General features: G+C 41.9%; 1 protein-coding gene across 4 annotated transcripts in view; it reads left to right on the forward strand.

Annotated features, from left to right (window-relative positions):
• The window catches only part of PTPRO (protein tyrosine phosphatase receptor type O), a 210,472-nt gene that overhangs the window by 166,121 nt on the left and 26,140 nt on the right, over nt 1-18,211 (forward strand). For 3 of the 4 annotated variants that reach the window (XM_045002313.1, XM_045002316.1, XM_045002314.1), the window contains 5 exons: nt 5,282-5,421; nt 9,426-9,558; nt 11,013-11,133; nt 13,507-13,575; nt 17,226-17,309. In XM_045002313.1, coding sequence (XP_044858248.1) covers nt 5,282-5,421; nt 9,426-9,558; nt 11,013-11,133; nt 13,507-13,575; nt 17,226-17,309 — 547 coding nt within the window. The remainder of the gene's footprint in view (nt 1-5,281; nt 5,422-9,425; nt 9,559-11,012; nt 11,134-13,506; nt 13,576-17,225; nt 17,310-18,211) is intronic. The other variant, XM_045002315.1, reaches the window with a different exon arrangement.

Raw genomic sequence — 18,211 nt, forward strand, 5'->3', positions numbered from 1 at the left:
GAACTACTCCTGCCAAATGTGGTGGTATCATATTCTTCCATGCTTCATCTGGGAACTTTCCATTTGCAGAAAAATTTAATCCATTTGCTTGGGCATAGGAAGGATTTATTTCAGATAATGTCCAGATGTGATGTTGTCACAATTTAATATAGGCTATTCTTTACCTGTTCTAGGAGAAGAAGAGGTAGTTTTGTGCCTAAAGCACAGGACTGATTCTCAGAAGATCAGACTCTTCTCCAAAATGTCTGAGACACCTTGAGTGGGTCATTTTCAAAAGTAGCCTTTAATTTTGGGTGCCTCACATTTGGGGTGCCAAACTTTAGACAGGTAGGGTGAAATTCCGTCTCCATCAAACTCAATGGTAAAGCTCCTACAGACTTCAGTTGGATGAGGTTTTCAGCCCTAGATCTTGATAGTCAGAGGAGCTGAGCTCCCATAATGCCAAATGAAGTCTATGGGACCTGCTCAGCATCCCTGAAAATTGACCCAAAGGTTATGTTTATACTGCTATAAAAAAAAGTGGCGCCAAGTCACAGAGCCCAGGTCAGTGACTTGGGCTTGCACGGCTAAAACTGCAGAGTAGACATTTGGGTTCAGACTGAAGCCTGGGCTCAGAAGCCCAGGCTCACAGGTGCTCAGACGCCAGGCTGCAGCCTGAGCCTGTACATCTGCACTGCTGCTTTATAGCCCCTCAATCAGCTGCAGGCCAGCTGTGTCCATGCTGCGGGTCTTTTATTGTAGTGTAGACATACCCTAAGTGTTTAAAATTAGACACTCAATACATAGGAGGTGCTCAAAATTAAAGGCTGCTTTTGGTCATTTGTACCTAAATCTCTGTGTTTCAGGTTCTTCATATGGACCTGAGAATAATACATACTTTACTTCACAGGGATGTAGTGAGGCCTAATTCATTAATGTCTGTATTGCACTCTGCTATCCAGGAGTTCATTAAAAGTCCAAAATATTATTATTCCTTGGATCTCAGGGGCACTAAATTTGAAAGTGCATGCATACACATGCATACACACTCACACATGCGCGTACACATGCATACACACACACACACACACACACACACTCTCTCCCTCCCTTTCTCTCTCTCTCTCTCTCTCTCTCAGGCAGCCTTCACAGAAGTCAGCATTTTAAAAAAAAAACCCCAACAAAGTCCCAGCACAAAACCACTTCCAGTTTTATATTGCCTCCTTATCCTGAATGACCTCAAATCACGTTGCACCTCAAAGTGCAGTCTGGGCAAGAGTCACTGATACCACTTTGTCTGCTCTTGCCCTGTCAAAGCAACACCAAAAAACCCATAGACTTGGAGCATCTGTCTGGCTGCACTGGGTTTATAGATATTTAGGGCCAGATTTTTAAAGGTATTTAGGTGCCTAATTCCCATTGAAATCAATAAGAATTGGGTGCCGAAAATACCTTTTGAAAATCTGGACCCTAGTATCTTGGGAGCAGTGCAAAGCAGCTGAGCATCCCACTGTATATAGGGGATCACTTCCCTCCAACACCGAAACAGCACAGATGGAGAGATGCACGGATTTCCCCATATTTCAAGAGTGATTAGATTTTGGTTCGGTTTGACCCTGCAAGCTGGAACAAATGAAAAGGAAAAGAAAAAAAAAGTTTCATTCAGCAAGGTCTTTTTCTCAAGGGCTCTTGCCTGTAATTAAAAAGTGAAAAGCATATTCAAAAAGTAAACAGAAACACTCCCCAGTCCTTTCTCACAACTGACTGTGAAGCCTAGCCATCCTAAAGACCTTCTCCCCACCTTGCTTCCCAAATAGCCACTCTTAAAACCCTTCTTCTCAGGAAAGAGACTGGGAGATGAGCTGGAGCAAACCCAGTGTTCACTATGGACCTTGTGGTTCTCCTGCACTCTGCACACGAGCTGCTTATCACAGAGATCGGGACTAGCTGTACAAAGTGTATCTGGTTTTGGTACATCTCCAATTAATGTAGCCAGATTCCCTTCAGTGTTTCTAACCAAACCAACCTGAACCTCAGCGAGTGTATGGGCACTGACGTGTATGTTGAAGCCCCAATTCTCTACTGTGTTGCACTAGAAGTGGTCATTTACACTTATGTAAAGTGAACATAAGGCACTGCCAGCACAAAATGGCTGTTTTTACTCTCACTTTGCTATAAGTGATTACACAAAGCAGGGGAGAATTAGGCCCCCAGTTTAAAGATCTTAGGCAGGTCACATGCAGGGGATTTTTCAGCGGGTCTCCTATGGGTGCTCTTCAGATCGCTAACTCTCTGCTTTTGAGCACTCAAAGTTAGATTATGGTTTTTCCAAAGCAGAATGTGGGACATTTCTGTGCTTTGAAAATCTTGTGTTTGTTGGATGCTCACACTTCCTGGGTGTTCAGGCCTCCACTGGAGGACCACCCACTGAAACTTTCAAAACTTTGCTGCTGTTTGTGCCTCCCCAAGCTTTGGAAAATATGAAGCCAGATTCTCAGCTGGTGTGTAAATGGGTAAATTTCCATTGAAATAAATGGAGCGGCACCCATTTAAAACCAGTGAAGGATCTAACCTTTTAACTCTATGTGCCTTAGTCTGTTGTCAGTTTCCCATCTATTAAATGAGGCTAATACTCCCTGACCTCACAGAAGAGGTGCAAGAAATGACCTGTGAGCCCTCTGAGATCCCCTGGCGGAATGTGCATAATTCTATTATACTTATCTCTCCAGACTGCCAGGTAAAGAAGACTTAACAGGCATAAAAACTAGGGACCTGACTCTGAGCTCACTTATATTGGGGCAAATGGAGAGTAACTCTTCTGAGGTTAATGGAGTTCCAACAGTGGCAGTCTTGCCAACTCTCACAATGGTTGGTGTGTTTCTGAAAGCCTCAAGCTCCTGCAATCAGGCTATTGCCTGACAATCCCAGCTTTCAGTTTTTTAAAAAGTAAGTTTCTAGCCCTTATGGCTTCAGAGAAAAGTTTGAAAATGTGAACTCGAAACTTGGCAACATCAGAGAGCAAATAAAAGGAATGCCAAATATAGGTTTTTCATGATTTTTGAAAACTTGGGGTTGGTAATACTGCTTGTGTAAAACTAGTGTGACTGAGAACAGGATCACGCCCTGGGTTTTAAATATTCTTGGGAAAAGTGTATCAACATTTGGACAACTATGCTAAGAAAGGCTTCTAAACTGCTACACACTTTTTCTTTCAATAGTCCACCTTAAAGCTGATGCTGTATCTGTTAGTTACAACCACTAGAGGTCAGGATTTTATCATTTATTGATGACAATTGCCAAGACCAAGATAGAAGGGCCTGACTGGAAACCTCAGATCCAAACCTCCCTGTGCCTCCTGAACTTTGAGGAAGTTTGAATGTGGATCCAAATCTATGTTTCTATGCTCTGTGTCTGCGGTGAAACTGACCAAAAACCTGAGACTAGATTCTTTGTTGCCCTGCACTTTGTTTCATCATTTATACCAGTGCAAAGAGTGTGCAAATCTCATGGCCATTCTGATTTGATAGCATTTTGCACTGGTATAGATGATGGCACAGGCTGGAGAACAACAGAGAATCGAGTCCCGAGAATCCAAACTTCCCCAACCTGGGTAAAGTTCCGAAATTTAAGGGCTCAGGCCCAGCTCTGTTTTAAGGTAATCAGTTGAAGGGCCCTGACTAATTTTTAGAGAGAGGCTTGAACAGGAAAATTCAGATCCATATTTCTAACTCCTAAAATGTAAGGGTGTCACGGATTCAAGGTTTTGATTTAACTTGTTATAGAAAATAGGATCAGAAATCAGACTTTGAACTCCATCCTCTCCAGCCTCCCACAGTATTCAGGGTGCTGCAGATCTAGGTTCAGATCTATCCCTACTTATTTTCTCATTTTCACTGCAGAGTTCCCCCCTTTTCCTCTCCCCCCCACCCCGATACTGATTAGAGTTATAAAATGCACACACGTGCACCTGGGACATACAGTTTGTGGTACTCCTCTTTATTTTCTCATTGTGGGGGAGAGAAGTGCAAGACTGATATGTGTCAGAAAGACATTGCTTCTGTTCTTAACATACCTGGAATGACACTCCTTTTTGGGCAGTATTCCATAGTCACCTGGAAGTGGGGTGATAAACACCCATTGGGTTGTGCTTCACCAATTAGAGGAGGGAAAAAACATGAAGAATCCCAGAGCCCTTAAGCCCAGCAGGAGTCTAGGCAGGAGAGGGAAGGAACAGCTCATTCCTTCCACTCCTTCCATTTACTGATACTGCATCTTCCCCATCCTGCTTCATCCCTTCCCACCCCACCCATTCCCAGGGCAGCTCTCATTCTCCCCTCTCCTCCTTGCTGCTTATGTGGCACTGAGCTGCAAGGCAGGGAAATAAGTCCATCAGGTTACCTAGAGAGCCAGGTGTACAGACTTCTGAAAGCTATGCCAAGATTGAAGATCCAAGGATGGTAGGTTTGGGGGGGAAGAAATACCAACATTCAGTAGCCAGTCTCTGCACTTCAGCTCCTCACCAGAACCAACACCCCTATATCACACCAGCAGCTCCCCAACCCTGCAGTTAGCTTTCCATCCCATTACAGTATCAACCCTCCTAACACTATTTCTACCCAGGACCCATCACCCCCTCAGCAAGCACACCTCCCAACCAGGTGGCAGCAGCAACAACAAAAAGGCCCTGGTTTCTCATCATGAAGCCAACTCACAATCCTTTGCAGCTGCAAGGGAGTGTGGGATATAGTGGACTATAGAATAGGTTTTTGGTGAGCCAGGCCAAAGAAGTTTGAGGAGAACTGCTGCTTTCTGGGATCAAGTAGAGAAAGAAAGCATTTTCTTCACCCATCTAAAACACATCCAAATCCAGTGGCTCTGAATGTTCTACACAGAATGACAGCAGTCAAGATTTTTAGTTCTAATTGACCCACACACTGTTTCTTTTTCCTAGCAGTTGGGCAACCTTTTTTTCCTCCAAGAACTTATGCAAATGTGTCTATTAATAGAACATTCCCCCAAACACTGTTTGAATGGGGAAGAGAAGTAATTATCCAGCAAGCCAATCAGAGAACTGTTAAATAGAGAAGAAGAACCAAGATGCTTAGCCGTCTTCCTGTTTTACATCAGTTGCTTAATAGCTGTGTCAGTGTGACAGATTGTCTCTGAAGGAAATAAAAAAATTCAAGAAGGGTAGTATTCATTTCACTGATTCTGTTTGCTGGTTCCCCTTGCTGATTTTCCAAAGACCAAAAGATAAGCTTGGTGAAAGGAGATTCTCTCTCTCTCTCTCTCTCCCATCCAGAACCAGCTCCTCCAAAATCACTGTTTGCTGTGAACAAGACCCAGACTTCAGTGACTCTGCTATGGGTGGAGGAAGGAGTGGCGGATTTCTTTGAAGTCTTCTGCCAGCAGGCTGGCTCTGGCCAAGAAACAAAGTTGCAGGTATGTGGCTGCCTCTTTCTCTACCTCACCTCATCCATTTTAGACCCAGATATTGACAACATGTCCTTAGGGCCTGGTTCTCTGCTGATTTTCATGGTGCGTAGTCCTTTACTCCTGTGCAGAATGGATGTAAAACAATACAAAATTGGAATATGGTAGCATCTGACATCCACTTGACACTCAATCACAGAAGGTGCAAGGCAGTGGAGAATAAAGCCCTTAGAATCTCGAGTAGAATAACCCTTGAAATACTGCCATATTTAAATCCTCCTTCTGTCTTGCTAACCACACACATGAAGTTAGGGATTTTAACTGGCTGGGCAGGTTTCCTATGTGTTGGAGAACAAGCTGGGGAACAGTATTCATTGGCTAAAGGGCAATGCGGCTCCAATGAGCTCCACAAAGCCATCTGAACCTAGGGGATGGGAGGGATAAGGATGAAGAGTGAGGAATACACAGCAACATAGCTAGCTGAGAGGCATATAGCCATGCAAGTGGTGTCCCATTTTTCTGTTCTAGTCTTCATCTATTCTTCAGGCCTGTTACCTGCAGTACTATGAGCTGTGTAGGATCCTCACTCATACAGTATGAATTTCTTGAAAAAGATGGCTGCTCCCCATCTATTTTGTTTCTCGTAGGCCTTTTCCTTCAAGACACACCCACTCAGCTCCATAAACATGCCCCCTTTTCTGTCTACCTAAATAGATACTAATGTGGCCCCATCTAGTCTCATATTAACTCAGGGGGAAATAGAGATCAAGGCAGCATGAATGCATGGTGATAGAGCCTGTGCAGCACGTTAGGCTTACTTTCCACACCTGAGACAGCTGGAGCACCTGTTCTGGATCACAGCTCTCTTACCTGAGCACCATAGGATGTCATTTAAAAAACCCACACCACTTATGCTATTCTAGACACACATTATAACACTGTGTAGGATCAGTCCAATGATTTTATGTAGGGTTTTCCATTGAAACTGTATCCTGAAATTGGAGGTGGGCTGGAACTGAAAAGCCATGTACAAACACATCCTAACTTTGGGATAGTTCACACCCAGATTTGGATCCAAAAATTTCCATGGTGAATAAAACATTAAAACATTAAAACCATTAACTCATAATTCCAATAACAGAGGCAGAGTAATTCTGAGATAGATGTACAGAGAAAAGATAGGGGTTTTTTTCCCCAGCTGAGATGTAGATAAAGAGAGCTGATGACTTTGAGACAAAGAAAGACTGTTCTAAATGGCAGGGGATGCAGTGGTTCTCATATCGATGGACGTAAGGAGAAATAGTCCATGTTTGATAAATGGAGAAAACAAAGAGGACAGAAGAAAGACCATGGCCAATATTTTTTTTTTAAAAAGGTAGGCTTCTAAATCCATATTTAGGCATCTAATTAAGTGGCCTGATTTTCAAACATAGAATCATAGAAATATAGGGCTGGAAGGGACCTTGAGAAATCAAGTCCAGCCCCCTGCGCTGAGGCATGTCCAAGTAAACCTAGACCATTCCTGACAGGTGTTTGAATGATATTAGCCTTTTTTGCAGCTGCATCACATTGTTGACTCATATTTAATTTGTGATCCACAATAAGCCCCAGATCATTTTCAGCAGTACTTCTACCTAGTCCATTGTTCCCCATTTTGTAGCTGTGCATTTGATTTTTCCTTCTTAAGTAAAGTATTTTGCATTTGTCTTTAGTGAATTTCATCTTGTAGAATTCAGACCAATTCTCCAATTTGTCACGGTCTTTTGAATTCTAAGCCTGGCCTCTAAAATCCTTGCAACCCTTCCCAGCTTTGTGTCACCCACAAACTGTATAAGCAAATTTTCTTCTCCATTATCCCAGTCATTCATAAAAATATTGAATAGAACCAGACCCAGGACTGACCTGCAGAAACCCACTATATAAGGCCTCCCCGTTTGATCATGAACCATTAACTGCTCTTTCAGTACAGTCTTTCAACTGGTTGTGCACCCACCTCATCCACTAGGTCAGTAATCCTGTCAACATGCTGAGTATCCAGCAGCTCCACTGACTTAATCGGAGCCACACGGTGCCTAAATATGGACATGAAGCCTAACTTTAGGCACTCATTTAAAAACAAAAACAAAAAGTTTTGGCCTATGTCAGTGAGTTAGGATTGAGTCAGTCCAGGTTTGCCATGGGGTTATTAAAGTAGTGAGGGTAGTTCCATCTCCAGGGTTCATCTCTGGTGAGACTCTCAACCAGGGTGCCATTTGTAGTGCTGGTTTGTTGACCAGGTTATCTAGCCCTGGGAAAGATCAACTCGTTTCTCATTAATTTCACCAGTTTTTAATGTTTATCCAGAAAAGTCCCTTTCCCAACCCATCTTCAAGTCCCAGGCTAAAAGGCGGGAGGCTCGATTATATTTTTGGTGCCCAGGAGAGGCCTTTTTTGAGAAACTGGGGAAACCATTGCTGTTAGAGATGGCTGAACATTTTCTGCCATTTTTTTTTTTCAGTGAGAGATTGGTTTTGGATGAAAATGAATATTTTCATGAGAAATGTTTCCAGAATTTTTATTTTATTTTATTTTTTCTATCAGAAAACCAAAAATTCTTCAGGTTTGGGGGCTTTAGTTTTTCAACGGTTGATGTTTTTCCACAGAAAATGTTGATTAAAATGAAAAAATATATATATTTTCATCAAAATTCTCCATGGGTGGGCAACCCCCCCAAACATCTTCCAACCAGCTTCTATTGCCATACCATAGCTGCTTTATCTCCTTCAACTAGAAGAGGCAAATTCAGCTCTGTTATGCCAGTGCTATCCTGTATGCAGCAGTGTAACTGATCTCAGAATTGTAGTTCAACAGAAACCCTTGCAAAGATAAAAGGAGCTTATAAATGACCGCAAACCTGCACAGAACTCCCACGCTGTGTTTGTGGCCATCAGAGTTTGCTGCATAATGTTTCACCCGTTGTGTTCATTAGCCCAGGGCTGTGGATCACAAATACACTCTTAGTTCCCTTTCTAAATTACCAGCTGAAACATCCCAATTTATTTTGCCCTATTTTCATATCAATAAACCTCTTCTGATTTTAGCTGAATTGGTAGAAAAAAGGGTTATCAATGAGAGCATAAGTTCTCTGTAGGTCTACACATTTATTTTATTGATTTTCTTTCATCCTATCAGTATTTATAAAACACCTTTTACACCATCCATCAAACACAGAAACAGCCATTAAAACTCTGTATGAAGATTTATAGCGTTTACAAAGAGGTGTAAATTTTCTTGACTAGAAAAGCAAGGCTCAGGGGTCTGATAGCTGCATTAATAAATGCTGCTTATCCTTCGGGCTTTACTATGATCTTCCACTTCAAAAAAGTCACCTGCGGGCAAAGTGCAAGATACTTGAACTACCCTCCACTGGTGAAAGAGGTACCTCCAAGGAAAGGATGAGGCACATTTGTAAGATGGTGTATGGGGAGCTTGCTGCTACTGTAGCTGCTCTGTGGATAAATGTGACTTTAGCCTTCAGAGTTGTCAGTCTGGATTAGGCTCAAGACCGCCTTACCAATCTACTCCTGGTACTAGCTAAGATTACTGTCCATTTGTCCAGGAGGAGGAAGCTTGACGGGGAAGTTTTTTATGGCTGTGGGGCCATTTTCCAGGTCCTTGTGCATGCATCTAGGCACAGTTCCTATGTGTTGCTCTACTGACTCCCTGGACAAATTGGAAGAGTGGGTACTGTCCGAGGTTCTCTGCTTGGTTTTCTCCCTCTGGATCCTTCATTTGTCCCTGAGAGCTTCACCTCCATCTCTGTTTTTCATTTTTTGCCATCAATAATCAGTTACGTTCTGGATTCTGTGGCCCTTCTTGCATTTCAGGAGCAGCTCTTTTCATTGCTTAGGTGGGCCCTGCCCACCATCCGAGCATTTAAATAGGCTGTCTTCTTTTGCCAGATCTCAATTCACTTAGAAAACAAGGGTTGAATGAGAGAGACAAACTACAATGTACTTTTTTCTTATCTTTAGGAACCTGTTACTGTTTCTTCACATGTTGTGACTATCTCCAGCCTACTGCCTGCCACGTCCTACAACTGCAGTGTGACTACCTTCAGCCACAACAGCCCTAGCGTTCCCACTTTCATAGCTGTCTCTACCATGGGTAAGCCAGACGTTACCAGTTCCACCTCTCTACACAACTATAATGTTTGCCTCTATGTTCCTTCTGAAGCTGCTTTTCAGGTGTTACTGATATCAGAATTATTTCACTGAAATGTAGCCAGCTCCAGGGTGGAATGGGACGGCAGCTGGTTAAGTGTTAGGTATTAGGTATTGCTGTCACCTCTGTTCACCACTAGGGAGTGCCTTTTTTTTAATCGGTAGGGAAACCCCAATTTCTGTGTGTGTTTTAAAATAATTCTAATTAGATTTTTAGACTGGGATTTATAATTCATAGTCCCTTGCTTCCAGTTTGAAGGAAGACTCTGGGATTACTGCCCTGATGACACCCGTAGAGGAAATTATCATAGCTGTGTCCAGGCAAAGTCTCAGTTACTAGGCTGGGACTCTTCCTCTGTGGGAATGAGAAGTTTCTTTCTGCCTTCAGGGAGGAAGTGATCCAGAGAATGAACTGGGAAGAGGTGAGAAGGAAAGGGCAACTGAATGACCTGGAGAGGGCAGAAACTAAATAGATGTCTCCTGATGGAGCCAAGCCCCTCTAGCATCCTCGTGGGTTCTGGGCTCAAATTTACTCGGAAGGAAGAATGCCATTATTGAATCACCATTACCACTTCCTTATAGCTGTGGGTCTCCCATCCAGAATAATCAGGCTCAGTTCTGCTTAGTTAATGAGATCAGACCATAAGTGACTAAAGCATATCTTGCAAGTAATGTTATGACCTAAATGTCAAAGTTCAGCATGTAGTACTTAGCTTAAACCACTGTTCTGTTCTAAGGACTGCTTCTGTAGACACTCTTACAATAGATGGTAAGCTTTACTGGGCAAGGATACTCCCTTCTTTGGTGCCATCACAATACAAATAATAATAATGTCCTGTAGAACTAGAAATAAATCTGAAAAAGCTGATGCAGACATACCTGTTAAGAATGTTCCTGAGCCTTGACTCTGTCTCTAATTGCAACAAAATATTTTAGGCCAAATTATCTGCTGATGTAATTCAGTTGTCTTCAATTGAGTTACCCCATCAGAGAACTGGGCCCTTTATTTCAGACACAGGTTAGAGACTGTATTGATTATTGCTGGCATATAATGCCACAGATGTTGGAGTGCACTGTGGGACACTTAGATAAATAAGATATCGATTTTATCTACACTTATTCTTTCCTCCTTCCCTACCTCTTTTTTCCTCCTTTTCATTAACATTCATAAAAGCTTCCTGTGCAGAAGCTTGCAACCATGCCACAACCATGCCACAACCATGTCATTCCCCTTATTGAATTGTATGGGGTCAGTTACCCTAAACCTACCCTAACCTCCACTGATAAGATTTCTCACTCCAAAGATTGACTGAGAAGAATATAAAACAATAATATATATAAATATAAAATTATCATGTGTTCTGAAATTAATAACCCAGAGTCATTGTTTGTGTGCAGTTACTGAGATGAATCCCAACATAGTGGTGATCTCTGTGTTAGCCATCCTGAGCATTCTCCTGATTGGACTGTTGCTTGTGACTCTTGTTGTACTCAGGCGGAAACATCTGCAAATGGCCAGGTAAGTCCAATCTCATTCTAAGTTCAAGAAGCTTTAAAATAATGGGTAAAATATAATATTGGGTTTTGCTTGTGTGGCACATGGTACCCTCCGTGCTCACTTGGTGGTTGAGATATCTATAAACATAGTACCTCAAAAGTTTCCCTGTCCGCTGCTGTTTCTTAGGAGTATAACTACTACTTGCTTTATCGCATAGCTATTCTTACTGTTGGGTGGAATTATTAGCCTCAACCTCTGTCTTAATTTGGAGCTGTGAAAGGTTTGGTAAAATGCAAATTCAAACCATTTTTAAGGGCTTATTATCTACGCAGTCATCTTCTCTTGGGCCATTTGATTGCTCAGATTTACTGAATATTAAATAAAATATTAGATGGTTTTAAGATAGATAAAGATGTATGGTTTATAGAATTCTTAAAATCGTCCAGATTATTTTGCAAAATCATTTAAATTGCTGGGAACACAAAATTTGCCATTCCAGATCAGATAACTAATCAATCAAGACCAGTCTCTCTGTTCCCAGTATTTGTTCCTTCAGACAGAAAAAAGGCACCTTTTCCCCTCCCTCCAAGTACTGCTCTTTATAAATGATGCAGTTCCTTCATACACCTGCAGCAGCCATCCTATGTCCTGAAGAATTAGATTTGATTTCTTTTAGCTAGTTTTGTAGCTTACAGTTCGCCTTTCTTATGTGAGTTAATCCTTGATTGGCTAGCTAAACTGGGTGGCTAATCCCCCAGATCCTCTGTATGTAGTTCTGTGACTGGGAAGGTTTGCAGGTCTGAGCCTTGAGAGTCTCCGTTCTCTTATAATCCAGAACCATAATGTGTGTGTGAAATAATACATTTAATTTGAATTTTCCCTTCTAGGTCAGAAAACCAAGTAATGTCACTTCAGAGGGTCACTTTAAAAAACTTGCTCACTGATTACACAACAGATTGTTGCACTTCATGTATCAAGTCTTTGCCATATACTCCATGCAAATGAATTTACCACATCACCTAAATTTTCATAGGACCCCTTTCAATGCATGATTTGTTCCTTTTGCATATAGCTGGTTCTGTGAAAATCTAGATTCTCTTCCCTATTTAAATATCACGCATGCTGCCCAGGGCTTTTTCTTTCTCATTTTCTCTACCACAAGAGGAATTTAAAAAAAAATAAGTATATACTTGCATGTAATCATTTTTAAAGCAAACAAGCAAAAATACTCAACATTCAGTTTTTCATTTGATGTTGAGAATGTCAAAGGTTGGTTTTGTGGTTAAAGCACTGGAATAAAGACTCCAGTCCTGGCTTTGCCACACATTTCCTTTGTGGTATTGGGCAAGTCATTTAAAGACTATGCCTCATTTTCCCCATTGGTGGAATGGGGATAATGCTTCCCTACCTCCTAGGGGTGATGTAAGGACAAATACAGTATACTCCTGATTATTTGAATAGTGGGGTCGGGACACAGATTTTATTCAGGTAATCGAGAGGACAGGAGACATTCAGCAGTGGGATGGCCTCCCCCGCAGCCAGGGTCCTGGCGTCATCCTTGCACTCCTGGCTGGGGGTCTCTGCTCTGCCCTAATCACTCACTTCAGTGACAACGGGGCTGCAGAGGGCTCCCTGCACTACTGCAGGGGCCAATCAGCAGCAGGGTGATTCATTATCATCACCCTCACAGTCCTTGCTGGGGGGTCTCTGCTCTATTATCCAAACCTCCACAATATCCAGATCCCTTCCTTGTCCCCCAGTATGAGATGCAGGCTGCAAGGCGCGTGTGTCTCATGCTGGGGGGACAAGGAAGGGATTCAGATAATGCAGAGGCTCAGACAACAGGATTTCAGATGAACAGGAGAATACTGCACTTGGCTCTGAAACTATGGAGATTGGTGCCATTAACATCCCTAGATAGAAATCCATATTGACAACTTTTTTCTCATCTTATTCTTGAGGCAGAATATTAGGAAGCTTGATCTCAGGAGATGGTCAGCACCCACTGCTTCTAAAGGGTCACATCCAGACATGGCTTACGATGGTGCAGATCCACTGACTTCAGCTGAGCTGTACCCAGCAAGTTCAGCCCTTGCTTCAGTGGGAGGCCTGGATACACACCACCTCCTGGAATCAGGCTCTTAGTGATCTAGATTATAGATTATTATTAGGGTTGGAAGGGACCTCAGGAGATCATCTAGTCCAACCCCCTGCTCAAAGCAGGACCAATCATCAAATCCCTAAATGGCCCCCTCAAGGATTGAATTTACAATCCTGGGTTTAGCAGGCCAATGCTCAAACCATCTGTATTAGGGCGACACCGCTGACAAAATCAACAAGCATTATGTCTGTTCAGCAATGATAACCTTGAACTCAATGGTCTTCCTGAAACAGGGAGTGTGGGGCTGGAACCTTTGTCAATTTTGCTTCATTGGAGAGAGATGGAAAACTTCCATATAACTGGTGAGTTATATACTGCTACCTTTATGCTTCCCCTCCCCTTATCCTTTTCTCACCATCTACCTTCGTTGGCAAGTCTGACTTTTATGTTCTTATGTTTTTGTTATATGATCACTAGCGCAATTTAACATAAAACAACAGTAGCTGATTTTTGGTGGTGGTTCATATTTTATTTGACTGAATGATGGCCCAGGGCCATGTCTTTTGTCAGAAACTATTTTTAGTAGGAAATGAGGATGTACAACATATTCCAACTGCACTAGCTACATTTTTTTCTTTCCCTTACACACATTCTATATATTTCCTAAAATAACAAAGGGATAGAAGGCTGATCTATAAATCCATTAGCAGCTCTATGGAGATATATTAATGTCGAGCAGTGAGGCTGTTCTTTATAGATCATCAGCTAACAACTCTGTTCACAGAAATACAAGCCCCAGTGCCATTAGTTATTTTTCCTTTGTATTTGAAACAAGGCCAAGCTAGCTCAAATAGCTCTTGCAACTTTGTGCTCAGTGTTGCTGGGGTGTTTGGTAGCAAAACATACCCTGTCAGGTCTGGAAAACCATCTGCAGAAACAGCAGGCATTGATTAGTTATTCCATTCCGTCAATAGTTCCATCACTCCCTGAGAGGTGTTAGAGCAAATAAATCCACCCTAATAGCCTCCGTCAAGGCAAAATGGGCCCTAGTGATTTCCCTATTGTCTGCTGATGTGTTGATTCTTATTCATGTTCCCGATAGTCCAGTTCTGCTCCTAACTGACTTGTTTACAGTTTTGGGAAGTTATTGTCAGCCACCCAAAAAACTCACTGTTTCTATGATCTCACGGGGTGTAGGCTCCCAGCAAGGATGGGATTAAATGGATTGATACTGCACCAAAACAAGCCTTTTGCTTATAAGTACACAAACTGAACAAACAATCCCAGGAAAGCCTGTCAATACCTAACAGTGCTGCTAATTAACTACATATTAAACAAGCTTCACTTGCTTGGTCTAGTTTTAATAGCAGCCAGCCATACTGAGTACATGCTAATCTCCTTCTCAGCTTCTCTTATTTGGAGTACGTTAATTGCAGCCCAGGCAGAAGATCAAACACTCTTGTAAATTAAAAATCCACTGGAATCAAATTACTAAAATAGCAACAGACATTATTAAAAACAGAAAGGGCTTTGGGGGGGAGAATTCATTGTTAGGCTTGCATGAGTAAGTGTGACCATTCCTGTTGCTTGAGTTATCATCTGCATGAATTCTCAAAGATTATACCTGTTAGTATTTGACCAGTTTAAGGCAATGGGGCCAAATCTTGAGGTCCTCACTTCAGTGGGAGTTTTGCCTATAAAGAAAGATAAGAATTTCAATCAGATTAGGTTGTGGTTTGATGGACACTTTTCCTGTTTGATATCCGAGGATGAAAGGAAACCTCGGCCAGAACTGTTCCGTCTGCCTCTGTGGGCAGATGGGATGAAGACCTGCAAATCCCTGACCCTGGGGATGTGGAAGGGAAGAGGGTTGCCTTGGCAACAACATTTGCTCCTATTTCCAGGCCCGGTGGAAGGCCCTCTGTGAAAATAGAGGCTTGCTTGTGAAGGGACCCACTTTGTCCCCACACCAGCCCCACAGGGATTCCTCTCAACTATTAAGGATTAAGGACCTGACCTTATAAACACATAAACACATGCTTAACTTTAAGCATGTAAGTAGTCTGGATGTCAGTGGTATTGCTCATGTGCTTAGAGTAAATCATGTGCTTAAGTGTTTACAGGATTGGTGCCTAAACCACTCTCCCATTCCATGCTTCATAGCTGCTCTCCCACTCCATGCTTCATAGCTGCCTGGAGGATGGGTTGTATGGGCAGCATCACCAGGTGAGTTTTGTGCAGCATGTTTCCCTTGCCCCCAGGCAGACATGCATCTGACAGACCCCCAAAATCTGTAAAAATCTCTATAGCTCTTGGGCCCAACAAACTCCCCAGCACCCTTCATTTGCAGCAGCAACAACAACAAAACGTAGAAACTTCTTGGAGTTTCCACTTCCCTATGTGGGGTTTTTCTGTGTAGACTGGATGATTTGGGTTAGGGTCACTTACTGCAGATGCAGCTTGATTTTCACTCTCTCTCCCTGGTGCGCACACACGCACACTCTTGCTCATACACACACACACGCCCCATTTGTGCTGCTATCTGCATGTTAGCCAACACCACAGACAAAGGAAGTGTCCACTCTTTGTTTCTCTTTTAAAGTAGTCGGATATAGGTCAGCAGTATTACTTCTGGGAGTACCAGGCGTTCATGATAATAGGTTAGGGGTTTGTTGCAGGAGTGCGTGGGTGAGATTCTGTGGCCTGCATTGTGCAGGAGGTCAGACTAGATGATCATAATGGTCCCTTTTGACCTTAAGTCTATGAGTCTATGATAAGCCACATCACAAAATTCTTACTCAGTTAAAACTCCCATTGATTGAATAAGGAGTGCAGAATCTATCAGTTTCAGTCAGAGTTAATGTTTCTAAAGTACTTTGATTATACAGGACCAAATTCTACTGAGTGCTGTAAAGCCAGAGTAACTCCTGTATTAATTGAGCTTCTTTGGATTTACATCTGTGTAACTCAGAGCAGAATTTGGTCCATAACACACAAATATAAATGTTGAGTTATTTTATATCTAAAACTTATATTTAATGGTAGCGAAATCTGCCTTAAAAATTATCCACAGAAGCAACAGAAATAAACTGAGTTTAGCAAAAGAACAAATAAAACTTTGCTGGAAACCTTGGGGAATAATGTATGGTGACTCTTTAAGGCTTGGTATTGCCTATTAGTGGTATTGCCTTTGCAGTTTCATGGTCATTTGCAGAAATCTGACTCAACAGTACTGAGAAGGTATATGGGCCTGATCCTTTGACACTCGTACACATATTCCCACTGAAGCCAATGGGACTACTTGCCATAACAAGTTTTGCAAATTCGGGCTATATAATAGCTATATGTAGCTGAAAATGAAATGTAACTCCCTTGAAATATCCTAAATACCATAAACTAGAGCAATATAAATGATGACAAAGTTGTGGGTGGGATTTTAAAAGTACCTTGGTGACTTTAGGCACTGCTGAAAATCCCACCCTGAGTTCACATGGAGCATCTTTACCTGGCACCATTACATCCGTTAATGTTGCTTTAAAATATTGGGCGAAAATCTACACTGCCTTGCACTCTGTGTAGTTACACCTCTACCCCGATATAACACTGTCCTCGGGAGCCAAAAAATCTTACCGCGTTATATCGAACTTGCTTTGATCCGCTGGAGTGCACAGCCCCTCCCCTCGCCCCCGGAGAGCTGCTTTACTGCATTATATCCGAATTTGTGTTATATTGGGATAGAGGTGTATTTGCACTACTGTAAAATGCTCCCATCCGGTTGTGTACAATTTTACACTCACTTTGAACAGGTATAAATTACTACACAAGCTTCAGGATCATGGAGTACCAGTGCCATGGAATCTAATAATTTTCACGTTTAACAGAGTAACAGGAAATTTTTATCCTGTTAACTAACCTCTATTATGCAATTGACTGAGCTCCTGAGTTTAGTTTGTCTTACTAACTCTCCTCACTTTTTTTCATCTTTATATATGTTATCTATTAATGCTCACAGGCGTAGAAGTGTATTTGCTTTCCTAACTCTGCTACCCTCATGCCTCTGGACTGATTATCTTTTGGCATTTTATATTAATCCTTGGTAAGTGATTTTACTTGTTTTTCCCTATGCAATAGCTAAACCATATTAATTTCCCAATACATGAAAAATGTGCTCTTTTGTTTTCAAATGGTTGGAAGTTCTTGAAGTTACAGTAATTTTCATGTGCTGAAATATGGACTGGAGATGGTGTGTGTGTGTGTGTGTATGTATGTATGTATGTAAATACATGCTATTCACTTCACATTTTGCTTGTTTAAGCTCCTACCCATTTTGTTACTTAAAAAGAACATTTTGTAGTGGTCACTCTCGCGCACTTCATTATTGTCTCTGTGCAACTTTTATCACTTTATTACAAACCCCCTTGTAACTTTTGCTTCGTCCACTTGCTGATTGCCTGTTGTTGCTTTCTGCTGCCATCTTCTCTTACTAATTGCTTGGTGTTAGCTCACCTGGGTAAATCCAGAACAACCCATTTATTTTTAAAGGTGCAATCTTTCTCCACCAAAGTCAATAGGTGTTTTGCTGTTGGGAGCAAAAACTGGCCCAGAATTTGTACAGCAAATGCTTTGAGCTAGCTCTCCCCAGCCATAATAAATGGGTCACACTTTATATTAAGGTTCCATTTATAAAGGATTAATAAATGATTGATGTTTTGATAAGTGGCTAATCAATTGATTTAGATCCAAAGGCTTCTTACAACCCTGGCTTATAATCCTCTCCAACTTCTTTAATTGCTGTGTTTATAAACAGCCATAACATGGATCACCCATGTCTGTAGCTTGCTTATAAACATACAAAATCATAAATGAAATCTTTATATGTATGACCAAGAAATTTTTACTTAATGGGTGGGAGTTTGTGCCCCTCTAGATCTGAAATCAAAGTGATGCCTCTGCTGTTTGGTACTAAAATCAAGAGAATGGCTCTCTCGCGCTATTGCC

This window comes from Mauremys mutica, chromosome 1 (assembly GCF_020497125.1).
Source record: "Mauremys mutica isolate MM-2020 ecotype Southern chromosome 1, ASM2049712v1, whole genome shotgun sequence".
In the NCBI taxonomy this organism is placed as follows: domain Eukaryota; kingdom Metazoa; phylum Chordata; order Testudines; family Geoemydidae; genus Mauremys; species Mauremys mutica.